General features: G+C 35.0%; 1 protein-coding gene across 1 annotated transcript; it reads right to left on the reverse strand.

Annotated features, from left to right (window-relative positions):
- Positions 1 to 6,207: 6,207 nt before the first annotated feature.
- On the reverse strand, positions 6,208 to 8,694 carry LOC106437374 (nitrilase 2-like). The gene is given in 6 exon segments (NM_001316303.1): positions 6,208 to 6,525; positions 6,606 to 6,887; positions 6,966 to 6,995; positions 7,660 to 7,923; positions 8,263 to 8,442; positions 8,537 to 8,694. Coding segments are annotated over 6 exon segments (1,053 nt in total). The 5' UTR covers positions 8,670 to 8,694; the 3' UTR covers positions 6,208 to 6,361.
- Between the last annotated feature and the right edge of the window lie 4,825 nt (positions 8,695 to 13,519).

The raw sequence follows: 13,519 nt of genomic DNA on the forward strand, positions 1-13,519 counted from the left end.
GGATCGGTCCTGTTTCTTCTCTGAAGTTAGGTGCTCAAGCATGGGTTCGAACGCCTCCCCTTTTTGGCTGCTCTTAGGATGTCTAGTTTTTGTTATTGTTTTAGTCTGTGTCCATAGGTCTTCTCTGTTGTGTTACTTTATAAATATGAAGTTATGACGGTTTGGGATTTCTCGGGTTTCCTCCTCACTATCTGTCGCCTTCTTAAGGTTCCTTTTTCAGATTTAAATTTTGTTTCTACTTCTTCCATTAGATTTGGTGATGCTTTCAGGTGGTTCTGCCAATTCAGTTTCTTTTCTATATCCCTTGGTCATCTTTGATAAAGGTCTTTTAAACTATGGCTTGTGTTTTTTCTTTGGGTTGTGAATAAGATTTTTGTAATTTATGAAGTTGGTTGGTCTTGAGGCAGGGATGGGTGGTGGCTACTTAGTGTCTTCGGTTTGGGTCTCCCGGCTGTGATATAAGGTTCTGTCATCTGTTCTCGGTGGCATCAGATATTTTATCTAAATTGTCTTCAGTAAGGTCTTGTTGCTCGGCCTTTGGGTTTCTTGATGAATTTTTCATTGTAAAGCTTCAGTGTTATGAATTTGTGCTGTTCTTTGTTTTTTTTACCGACAGGTTTTCTGGTTTTCTTAGTATGGGACTGAGGAGTTTTAGCTCAATCGCGCTTGGTATTTAAGTAGTTTAATTGTCAGGCGTGTTCTTCGTTGGCTGCTCGGGTAGAAATTCATTTTCTTGTGGCTTCTTTTAGTTGAATTCTGTTGTTAAGTGATGGTTTCTTGTGGATTTTTTCCGGAACTATCTTGGAGCTCTTATACCACGACAAATAATTTGGACCTTCAACGCCTTCTCGTTCAAACTAGCTTTCCTTATCGACTTGATTTGCATTTTTGCTGATTTTTTATTAGCTCCATGGGTTCTTAGTGATCTTGTTCCTTCCTTGTTTCATGTTATGTTAGATGCCTTCTAGGTTTCATCCATGGCTATGGGTTGTAATATTTACTTTATACAATGAAGAGGATGTGTCACAAATTAATTTTTTCTATCTCAACTTGCATATCTCTAGATTGAACATGTCTAAACAAATTGATACATATTTGATTATTTTCGTTAATAACAAGAGAGAATAGAGGAAGCAAATCGTCGAGTAGTAATATAATAGGTAGAACATAATTTTGTTGAACCAAATAACAAAAGACTGAAAGAGGGACATAAAAAAATATTAAACATGATGACACAAGTAGTATGTCATGGTAAAATGGGTAAATGTTAAAAAATGAATTATATTTTAATAACATAGATAATTCTTTTTAATTTTAAACTGTAAAACATTTATCCAACCATAATTTCATTTTAACTAAATTTTTATTATATACATAAGTTTGATTTTTAATAGAATGTACAATAATTTATATGAATTTATAATTGTACTAATAAAACAATTAATAATGTTTCTAAGTATAAAATACAAATATTATTTTAGAGTTAAAATTAAATTATATAAAATTTAAGGATCAATTGAAACAATTAAAAATGAAATAAAGTTGTAAATAACATTTTCTCAAATTTGAGGAAATATTATTTTTAACGACAAAAGATTGTTCTATTACTCAGATTTGAGATAATCCATAATAAAATAATCAACATAACAAAGGTTTATATCAAATGATCGAGCGGTCCTAGCTCGATGGTCTGAAGTTGAATTTTGTCCATGTCGGATGTAGCTTATTTTGAAATATGTTCTTCAGTACTCTTAAATCTTTTAACTCTCTCAAAAAGTTCGGCTATTCCTAAGGGTCTTCCATCACTGTTATCAGTGGCGGATGCATGAGGGTATTTAGATGGGGCACATGCATTATATCTATTTTCAGTTGGGAGAATCTCATAGACACTATACAAATTACTAAAGCAGAAATTAAAATCAGACGGGAGCACGTGATCCCGTTCTCTTAGATGTACGTCCGCCCCTGACTGTTATTAGATCTTTGCAATCCACCCCAAAGTATGATATGTGAGAGAATACTATTTATATTCTCATTTTTAACTTAAAAATGATACACTAACAAAAATAAATTACCATCTCCAACCTCACATTGTTTATACAAGCTCCAAACTCACTTTGTTTATTTGAATTTTTCTTATTATTTACTTCTATAATATAACAGTAGTATATGTATAATACACACATATATATTTTATATACTTAAATAAATTGATATAATAGTTTAAAATTATTTTTAATATTTGAAAACCGGAGTTTATAACGGTAAAATCCATAATTCCTTCTAAAAAAAGTAAATTTCTTAGAAATAGTATATATCTCCTAAATTTTCTCTTAAATATGTCTACATGGTTTTAAAGCTGCACAAAATTCTAGATACTAGGGGCTGGCCCCCGCGCAAGCGCGGGGGTTGTGGACATAGGTTTTGCCGGCATCATTTCGAGGCAGCTTTACCACTTGTTTGGGTTCATGTTGTTTGGTTTTGAGGTTTTCTTGAGTGAATAGTGTTAGAACTCGTTTTTGACATAGTGGTGTGGACCATTTTTCCGATGGGTTTTTCGACGGAGACGTCTGTCGGAAGAACCGGAATTTGGGCACGATGTAATCGTCACCGTGAACGCTATGAAATAGTGTATTTGTTGGTCAAAATCGAAGTTGTTTTGAATGAGAAATGGAGATCCAAAGTGAATGACATGAAAAACTTATAAGCTTTATATTTGGTTAAATATAATTTTTAACAAATACTTCACTTTGAATATTTGGGTTTGAATTGAGATTTAATAAATTAGTTAGACTTTTATGTCAATTAATTTGTTTTAAATCTTATTCATAAAATATTTTGATATTTGATTAAATATTAAATATAAACCCAATTAAAGTATATTGATGGAGTTTTTATTTGGTCAAAACCTCTTTATGGTTTTAAAAGAAGAAACGTACAAAGTCATAAGTTATGGAAATAAATTTTCCATTATTGATTTGTTACGTTTGTTGATCTCTATTATTATCACATAACGTGCATCATCTTTGCAAGCTATAAGAAAAGCACTTGTGTTAACTCATCAGATACTGGAAAAAACAACAAGTGTTGTAAAAATACTTCTCCCATTTGAATATTTGATTCTTTAATTTTGTGTCTTCTCTTCTTTTATTTTTCGAGTCTGAGACACAAAACTAGTTTCGCCAAACTTCTGATAGAGTGACGCAAATCAGAAGATTTTTTGCAGTTGTATCTTAGGACTCATTACGTTATCGAACCGTCGCACTACGGGACGTATTTTGAGTTAAGAAAAGAGATAATATCTCGCATCTGCGGTTGTATCATCCTTTTCTTAATCTTTGGTATAATTTTATCAATTTTATTTTTTATAATATTCAGTTCTCCGTAGTTTATATAATACGGTCCTATCAAATAGTTGTGGTTTCCCGGATGTAATGTGAAGCTTGATTTATAAAACTTGACCTGTACTGATTATGACTCTCGAGGGTGCTTGCTCGGGTGAATTTATGACAGCAAACCTTAAATGTTTATGATTATTGAGAATGAGTTGGAGTGATTGAGTGCACATGACCTTTTCACCGTAGCGGATATGTAGTTCAAGTGTTGTGGGGATTTACAGTACTTGAACTACTGTGTGAGTAATAAAAGTTTTTTAAGAAATGTTATGTTATGTTGGTTTGGTTTGGTTTTTTTCTTCAGTGCTAGTTTGTGGAGCTTCTAGCGATACCAACCTTAGAAAAAAGGAATCAGTTGGGTGTGGGTGTGTGTGGCTAAGTTTTGAGATTTGTGGCATACGTTCTTTAGTAAATAAGTGTTTAGCATTAAATATATCAATATCTCCAAATTAGATGCATTTATGTACAACTGATTATGCATTTACTTTGACCATGTATAAGGAGCAAGAAATTTTATACAGCTTCAGAATCTTTCCGCTTATATATTGAACTTCAAGAAGGGTACCCACTCATATAATTGTGACCCCAAGTAAGGTGTGCGGTTGAAAAAAAATTATTTACAAAACCATTTGAATAGTTTTGTGTAAATCTTGCAACATTTGTAACTGATCCCACCAATGTTTTTTATGTTACGTATGGGTTTATATTCGTGGGAAAATAAAGGGCACATAAATGGGCATCAAATATGATAATACTCGTCAACGTTCACCATAATTTAATTAAAAAGTAAATACGAAAACAAAACGAAAATTTATAAACTGAAAAACATAGCAATTTAGTAATTGAAAACGCAGGAAAGCTAAGTGGGGTTGACAGTTCGTGGACTTGTACCAATCACTCACGGGGGCGCTTGTGACTCTTCTCTATCTTAGCCAAGCTTGGAGATTTGCTTCATCAACTTCCTTTGTGTTGCTGGAACCAGTGTCGCAAGCAGATGATGTTGCTTGTCCTGATTGGACATCTCCCTCTGGAGCCTTTTCAGCCTCGGGTTTCTTTAAGTCAAATGGACGGATAAGGTTGTATTGCTACTAACGTGTTAATAAACTAAGTAAAAGTAAGATGACAGAACCTGGGGCAGAGGGTCAACCAAGACATTTTCAGTGATTGCAGAAGCAGGAGAGGTCATCACATGTGAAAACCTCTCCTGCTGCACCTCCCAAGCTATGTGTTGAACATTTATGTTACAAAAACAATTTTAAAAGATTAATCATATAATAAGGGTAAACGTTGAGGGAAGGGTGATTTTAATACAAAAGTTAACAGACCTCTCTGTGAATGCTTCAATGGCGGGGATGGTGGTGTCAAAGTAGAACTTGGTGGCCGGAGTGGAGTTCAGGTAGAGGAGGTTACGTGAAGAAGAGCAAGTATGTGTTAGTTTAGGCTACAAATGAGGAGGGACGTATTAAGATGACTATATTTGTGAGCAACATATTTAGGATAAATATATATTAAAGGAGTATGTGTAATTGTATTTTAAAATATGACGAATAAGTGAAAATCATAGCAACAAAATGGTTGATGAGGACTCACTGGTCAATGAGAAAACGGACCACAACTCGAGTTGTTGCGGTGACGTTGTTGAGGGCTGAGACTTGGAAGGACCTTATTTGGGCTACAACATCTACAAATAAATAAAATTAAAATTTCTCACACGTTTATATAAATGTAGGGATTGCTTTTTGTAGACTTGAGAAGCAAAATATGAACCATTACCGGGTAGTTCAAAGTTAGTGTTTGCTAAAGCTTGGAGGTGGTGGAACTTTCTGAGCATGAACTTCTGAAAGTCAATGAAAGGGGCAGCGGTTAGGATTGTTGTAGTGGTGGGGATGAGACAGATTACAAAAGGATGATCCTTAATCTTGTACATGTTTGTGCATCGCCCAACATTAAACCGAACAACTTTGACAATCGCACCAGTTCTTTGAGAAACACGGTACTGATTGGCACAAGCAGCATGGATAAACCTATGAATGACCGAATTCTGGGCAACCATACATGAAGAAAGTCATTAGAATCTCACATACAGACCTAAGGGGTTTTGTTTTTTTTTATATAATTTTTCACTCTCCATCAAGAAATTCCGAGGTAATCATTTTTGTGAAAGATTGGATGTAGATACCTTTTCATCTAGTGATAGCCATAAACTCTCCATTCTTCTTGATGTTGCTGGAATCCCCGAAGCTTAGGACACGGCCGACAATGAACTGAGTTGACCGACCAAGGCCGAGATCGTCGAATGTGGCGTGGGGACCGGCTGATTGAGCAGCAACAACAGCAGATGAAGACATTTTGAACGTGTGTGGTATAAGCTATGGCGGATGACGAAAGCAGGGATGGGAGGTGCAATGTTCAATTCCTGGCTCCATGATCAACTTTATACAGAGACGGGTATGGCAGACGTTTGAAACAATCGAGTGATCAAGTATCATAAAAAGAGGGGAAGATGGAAGGGGAGTAACAAGATTAAACGAAGAGAGGGGAGATGCAAGAAGGGTTTGACGATGGATCTCAAATGGGAAGATGAAAGAAGGGAGGTGCAGGAAGATGAAGGGTTTGACGATGGATCTCAAAATGGGACCCTGTCAGATACATAAATTTTGGCCTGGTTCAGACCGAGAAAATAAGTGACGTGGCAGAAAGTCAATCTCTGATTGGCTTGAATTTCCAGTTCGACGTGGACCTCCTCAGAGGACTTTATATTTGGCTTTTAGTATAGTTTTAATGATACTTGCACATTTCAACTTAAAATAAACCGATTGGTTTTATCAGACACGATAGATCAAACCATGTCCAGCCGGGTCTTTTAAATTATTATAAGGATAAACAAACTTAACATAGTTTCTCAAACAGATTTATTTGAACTGACAATAACATATGGCTGGCATTAACAACCTTTATATCTCTGATTAGTTGTCTTGAGGCTCTGAGTCGTCCGCCGCTTTCACCGACTTGGACACGAATGTAACCGGTTTGTTTTGGTTCTCATTTACCCTCAAGTTAAATATATCTGGCCGTGAGTAATGTCCGACCACATCGAAGTATAACTTGGCACGTGCGATATCGCCAAGATCTAGATGAGAAAAAAGAAAGATGGTTTATCGAAATGGTTAGGTAAAAAAGGTTCATAATTTTAAGATGAAGATCAAATACCAAGATCAGCAGTGACGAGACACTCTGATTCAAAGTTTGGTCCGGCGAGAATCTTTCCTAATGGTGAAATAATGACACTACCGCCCTGGGAGACAATAGCCTCTTGGTGTTGATCGTCGTACCAGTCGGTGAACAAGTAATCGGCATGCTCAGGGAAATCTTTACGCTTGCAGAACTGGCAAGCCGACATCACGAAGCATCCACCCTCCAATGCAATGTGCATCATCGACGATTGCCATTCCGTGGAACCGTCAGCAGTAGGTGCACAATATAATTCAATTCCTGCAGCAGCCCAAAAATTAATTATTAAGGAGTCTTACATTAAAAGTCAGAAAGGGCAAATGATATTAGGAGTCTTACCTTTCCCGTACAAGGAAGTTCTTAAGAGGGTGTTGGGATTGTGAAATCCCGTGTCCAACTCTATCTTATCTTATTAGTACGATATTGTCCACTTTGGGCCTAGGAGGCTAGCCCGCATGGATTTACTTTTGGTTTCCTTCCCAAAAGGCCTCGTACTATTAGAGTTGGACATATCTTTATATATTAGACTTTCCTTTGTCTAATATCCGATGTGGGACTTAACTTGTTATCTCACATTCTCTCCCTCAAGCTAAGAACCACATTCATCTCGTATGTTTTCTTCGGCGAATCATCTTTGGTAACACCTTGTACCAGTAATCGCAGGGCTTTCTTTTTAGAATGTTTCTCCCACAACACATCACAGGTTCTATGATCTTTTGACGTTTCTGCAACATACCTTCTCTTTCTTTTTCTACCCGTTCTTACTTAAAGGGTATTTTAGTCTTCTTGCAGATTTCTCGTCAACCTGGCTCTGATACCAATTGTTGGGATTGTGAAATCCCGTGTCCAACTCTATCTTATCTTATTAGTACGATATTGTCCACTTTGGGCCTAGGAGGCTAGCCCGCATGGATTTACTTTTGGTTTCCTTCCCAAAAGGCCTCGTACTATTAGAGTTGGACATATCTTTATATATTAGACTTTCCTTTGTCTAATATCCGATGTGGGACTTAACTTGTTATCTCACAGAGGGGCATCCTATTTTCCCAGCAAATAGCAGCACCGAGTTTGCCAAGGGGAGTGTCGTAGACAGGGATGGTTGATCCATCTCCGTAACCCCATATGCAACGTTCCAGAGATGTGGGCATGACTTTACGGTGTTTGCCCAAAAAGCGACCTTCGGAACTGAAGAAAAGGGCTGTGCAATAGAGTGTATACCCATCCTTCTCCATCGCTCCCATCATCAAGTACACTTTGTTTTTCCTAGCCATCTCCGCCAGCTGGTCTACTTCAGGGCCTTTAGATTCATGTCCAAAAAGGAGTTATTTACGTCCCAATCATGCTCTCAGTTTGAACTATAACAAATTTAACCGTTACCACTTTTGCAAATGAAAGTTACATTTGGTTTACTCATTTCTCACACCATTAATTTAATCAGATATTTGTCCCAAAATAAATCAATCTAAATTTTTCATATACAATATTTATTTACGGAATTTTGAATACTAATATTAAAATCGATATTCGGAAATTTAATTTTGGGAACCTATCCCTAAGCGCAGAATACAAGAAACATGAAGTATACTTACGAAATAAACATTAAAATAATGATATCATCCAAAGATTGGAACTTTACCAGGAACTACAATGGCAGAAGCATGATATCTGCGGAAACAGTCACGACCAGCTTCATTATGAACGCCAACCCCTATGCCAAACCTATATCCACGAGGATAGCCACCGATATAGGCCTCGGGGAACACCACCAGCTGCGCTCCGTCACTCGCTGCCTGCGCAATAAACTCCCCTGCCTTTTCTGCAAATATTCGAGTAAACCATTTGATATAATTTTAATAGATCCGTGGTGGGCTTGCAGGACACTCTCAGAGAAAGAAGAAAAGGCGAGTTACCTATAGTTTTGGGAGTATCGTTATAGACGGTGGAGGCCTGGACGATGCTAGCTCGAACGATGGTAGATGGCATATCGCAAAAACCAGGAGTACTGGCTTTGAGAGCTTTTGACATTTCTTCAGTACCAGACATATCACTTAACTTTGTGGGTTGGTGATACCATTGAGTTGAGAGACGCCACACTTATATAGACTTTTTTGTTATCTTTTACCAATGGTCAATATCAAAGATACCACTCAGGAATCTCCTCCACACATGGAGAGCCGTGCACGTAATTATTTTATTATAAAATACAATACAATATGACTTTTGAAATAAATTGTTGACAAAACAACAATTATTTCAGTTACAAAAAAAAAAAAAAAAAAAACAACAATTACAAGAAAATGTTTAAATTTTTTTGTGCTTAATGTACAAAGAGTCTAAGATCCAGCTTTTTGTGTTAGGTTTACCTATGTTCAAGCTGATTGGTTCAGAGAGGAAGGATCCAATGTCTCAAAAAAAAAAGAGAAATGAATGTATGAACTCAAATTCAAAGAAAGAACAATTATTAACTTTAGAAAACAATATATATATATATATATATATATATATATATATATATATATATATACACACATATATATATGTGATGGCCTTAAGATACTTTGGAAAAGATGTGAATTATGGGAAAAATCTTTAGAATTAAAAAAAAAATTGATATTCCTAAATATGATCTCTTCAGTTTTATTATATATAGATCATGTACAACTATTTTTTCATTTTGTGTGTAAAAATTTATTACTATAAATCTTTTTGTTATATACCAATATATATAATTTCAGAAAATAATATATTTGACCTCTGTTCCAAAAGAAGTCACTCCAAACAGAATCTTACAATACTAAAAGGATATATCAAACTCTCTAAGCTATGCCACCTCAGAAAATTAAATCAACCAATGAGAGAGTTTCAATTTGACAAGTCACTTAAGCTTCTGTCGACCAAATCTTAAACATGGCATTTCCGTGGCCTCATTATTTTCATCACTGACCCATCTAAAATCCACATCTCCAACCGTGACCTTCTTCGATGTTAATGATGGTGATGATCGACTCCGGCGCTTCCACTCCCTGCAGATCACCATTTCTTCTCTGCATTAATCTCGATCCTTTACATCTGTTCTTAATTCCTTTCTTAATTATTTCGTTTCACCTTCCACCGTTCCTCTTCCTAATTCAACCTATAAATCTTAAATCACCTAATCCATAAAGCCTCTGCCTCTCCTCCATCTTCGTCTTTTCATTGTCTCTGAGATTTTCTTTACCAGTTTGCAACAATGTTATTATTCGCTCTTTGGTGAAATTGAGTTAAGAGATTGAAAAGTTGCAGTTTCTATGTTTTTCTTAAAAAAAATATCAGGATAATATGGATGCAGGTGGTGACAACAATTTAATTGGTCAGTTCGGTATGGAGTTCTATTCATCATTCTTGGTTGCAGATTGCATAAGTTATTTTGTTGTCCTTTCTGTGTACTCTGATCATTGTTATACTCACCTCTCCACCAACTGAATAATGTGTTAATTATTTATGTTTTGAAGTTTACTGTGTCAGCGAAGAGCCCAAAGTCTCATTAAGAAATATGTAATAGGAAGAGAAGCAAATCCAAGCAGTTATACCATTACGGAAGAGACTGATCCTCAGCTAATAATTCCTAGGGGAACTTGTAGTAGTTAGCATCTTAAGGTGGTTATGCTTTTGTATTTCTTTTGTATATATCTATAATAAAAACCCTACATCCTAAACTTACTCTCCTTTTTTCTGGCTGTCTAATGTAGTGGATGACGAAGGGGTTTGTAGATCCAGAGCGAATTCAGAAGCTCGTGAAAAACTATTTGCAGTTTGTTTCGATATATATATATACTTGGCAGGAAAAAAGATACACTCATACACAAAAGAGGTATGGTCAACATGATGACATATATCATAACTTAAACATGTCATAAATGCCCAAGTTCTTTGTTTACGAGGCAATATGTTATATGTAGGTACGCTATGTATCAGAAAACAAGTAAGCTTCTTATTTTAATGTTTGTTTCTCTCTTATACAGGTTGAAGTTGAGATGACTCAGCTGAATCAAAAAGAACAAAAAAGATCTGGATGACCAAACTGAGGTATAGTTTGCTTCTCTTATCATGTTCTGAGAATTGTCTTGATAAGCACCAGAGAAATATTTTGATCCGTATCAGGGAATAGCTAGATAGTTGGCATGGAGTTCACGCCTTTTTTTTTTATGTGTAACAGTGGAAAGAATATTTAAAAACAATATTAGATCTTTAAAAGAAAAAGACTATTAAAATTATTTAAAAATAAAAAATTGCCGCAAAACATTTGAACCACATGAGCCTAATGTGCTTGGAAGTAAGACTCTAGTTCGGATGCGGCTCGACGAAGTAACTCTTCATCATGTCGAAAATCTCCGTGTGAAACGATCATCGATTCCAAACCTAGAAAATAATAGATATAGTTAAATTATGTAGGAAAATGTTTATATATATATATATATATACAATAAAAGTAAAAAAAATACATATAGAAAATGTTTGGTGGTCGATCAGGGTCCAAACCCTCCATTCCTTCTTTTCCTGGCTGGGTGAGTAGATCCTCGATAGTATATCGAGCATAAGTTTCAACTGGAGGCACCAAAAAAATCTGGATGAACTCCGGCTGCAAGGGCTGTAGGCGTATCAGGATCCTGAGGGGGAGCAGCCGCTGCTGCAATCGAAGCAACTGGAGGTGCAGCAGGAGCAGATGGTGGTGGTGAAGTTCTCTAAGACTGATAGTCCATGACGACTTCTAGATCTGAAGAAGGGCCCGAACTAGATGTGTCTACATGTCCCATTCCAACATATCACTATAATGTGGGGTTTCCATCTTCTGTTCCTATGAGCCATCTACAAAAAAAAAACAAATTCAAATTAAAAAATAAATGAATTATATATAACTATTTCTAATTCCGAAACTGATCTGTAAGTTCCATAATCTAATCTAGGGGTGAGCGAGTAAAGTGAATTCGAAATCTAAACCGAATCTGAGCCGATAAAAATGAATTCAAACCAAATCCGACATAAATACCGAATGAGACTTGTTTTTATGATATTTTGGGTTATGGGCTATTATCGGAACCAAACCCGAACCCAAATGAATATCTTAAAAACCCCTAAAATTTCAAAATTCCAAAAATGACCTGAACTCAGTCTCAAATAAGTACACAAAATACTCTAAGATTTTATTGAGAACATAAAATAAATATTTATTACATAAATAATTAACTCATATACTTAGTTTAATAGATCTTGAATTTGGTGAATAATTAACTCGATGGATTGACTTTACTTTCAGATGTTTGCTTTGAGTTAATTACAAGATATATTAAACTAAGTAAATTCAATCCATCAAGTTAATTATTCATGCAGTAGAAGATATATTAAACTAAGTATTTGAGTTAATTAAATATTTAACTCATATACTTAGTTTAATAGATCTTGTATTTGGTGAATAATTAACTCGATGGATTGACTTTACTTTCAGATGTTTGTTTTGAGTTAATTACAAGATATATTAAACTAAGTAAAGTCAATCCATCAAGTTAATTATTCATGCAGTAGAAGATATATTAAACTAAGTATTTGAGTTAATTATTAAGCTTAAATTATGAAATTTCCAGTTTTTATTAAATTTAGATTACATGATTTACAATTGTTTGTTTTTACATGATCTCAATTTAATTTCCAACAAAATATTTCTCTTAATTTTTTAAAATTAATTCAAAGTTAAAATGAATGAATAGATTTTATTGTTTCGAAAAGACTTTTTTGTCATCAACAATCGAGAAAAAATTCAGGATTATAATAATAAAATGTTCACATGCTCTTTTTAGTCATAAAAGGATAGTTTCATTATCATTTTAAGTTATTTTGAATTTAATTAAATTTGAACTATATATTTGCATTCAAATTTAAATTTTGGATTATTTTTGACAAACGACTCTACTTTTTTATATTGGTTTAACCAAAAAATAGGGAAAAGGCACTGGAGATAATGCTGTCAAATAGATAAACATAAAAAATAATTATTAACTGTTGAGTGAAGAAATATATCTCCCATCGTTTTTCATTTACTAAGGCTCCGAATGGTAATTGCGGTTTGAGTGGTACGGGACAAGCGGTTTAACTGCAGTGTGGTTTTAACAGTTATAAAATGTATAGATATATGGTATATGTAGAGATTTTTGTTACTGTTAACTGCGGTGCGGGGCGGGGCGGTTCGTAACATTTGAGCCTAAATGTAACTTTTATATCACAGATGTGGTAATCCAGCTGGTTTAGTAACAGGCGTTGATGTTGTTCCATTCCTAGATTTAATCCACTGCAGGAAAGATGTTTTACGTCATATATGGTATTTAACCCCGTTTCAATGTTTTATGAGCTCTGGTGCATGAACAATACAAAACAATTTGAAAAAAAGTTATAAATTTGAAAAACATACTCTAAACTGTAACAAAAATTTCTAAAAATTTTGGGGTTCAATGCAAAAGCACCTTGGACGCACCCCTAGAGAAAGGCCTGATAGCTTTAGCATCAGTCGAATCCCGAGCCTAAAAGATTATTTGGACCGAAGGCCCAAACACTTCTGGTTATCAAAAACAAAACAAAAAATACAATTTTTATTCATTCATCCAAAAAAGATTACTTAACATCAATTCAATGATACCAATATCTGCTTAATCACTAAGACGACTAAGCCAAATGAGATGACAAGGTTTAGACCTATCAGTCTATACAATGTCAGCTATAAAATAATATCTAAGATCTTATGCCAAAGATTGAAGAAGATTCTTTCACAACGGATATCTAAAACCCAATCAGCCTTTGTTGCTGAAAGACAAATCACAGATAATATCATGATAGCTCAGGAGATGTTCCATGCACTGAGGAACAAA

This window comes from Brassica napus, chromosome A6 (assembly GCF_020379485.1).
Source record: "Brassica napus cultivar Da-Ae chromosome A6, Da-Ae, whole genome shotgun sequence".
In the NCBI taxonomy this organism is placed as follows: domain Eukaryota; kingdom Viridiplantae; phylum Streptophyta; class Magnoliopsida; order Brassicales; family Brassicaceae; genus Brassica; species Brassica napus.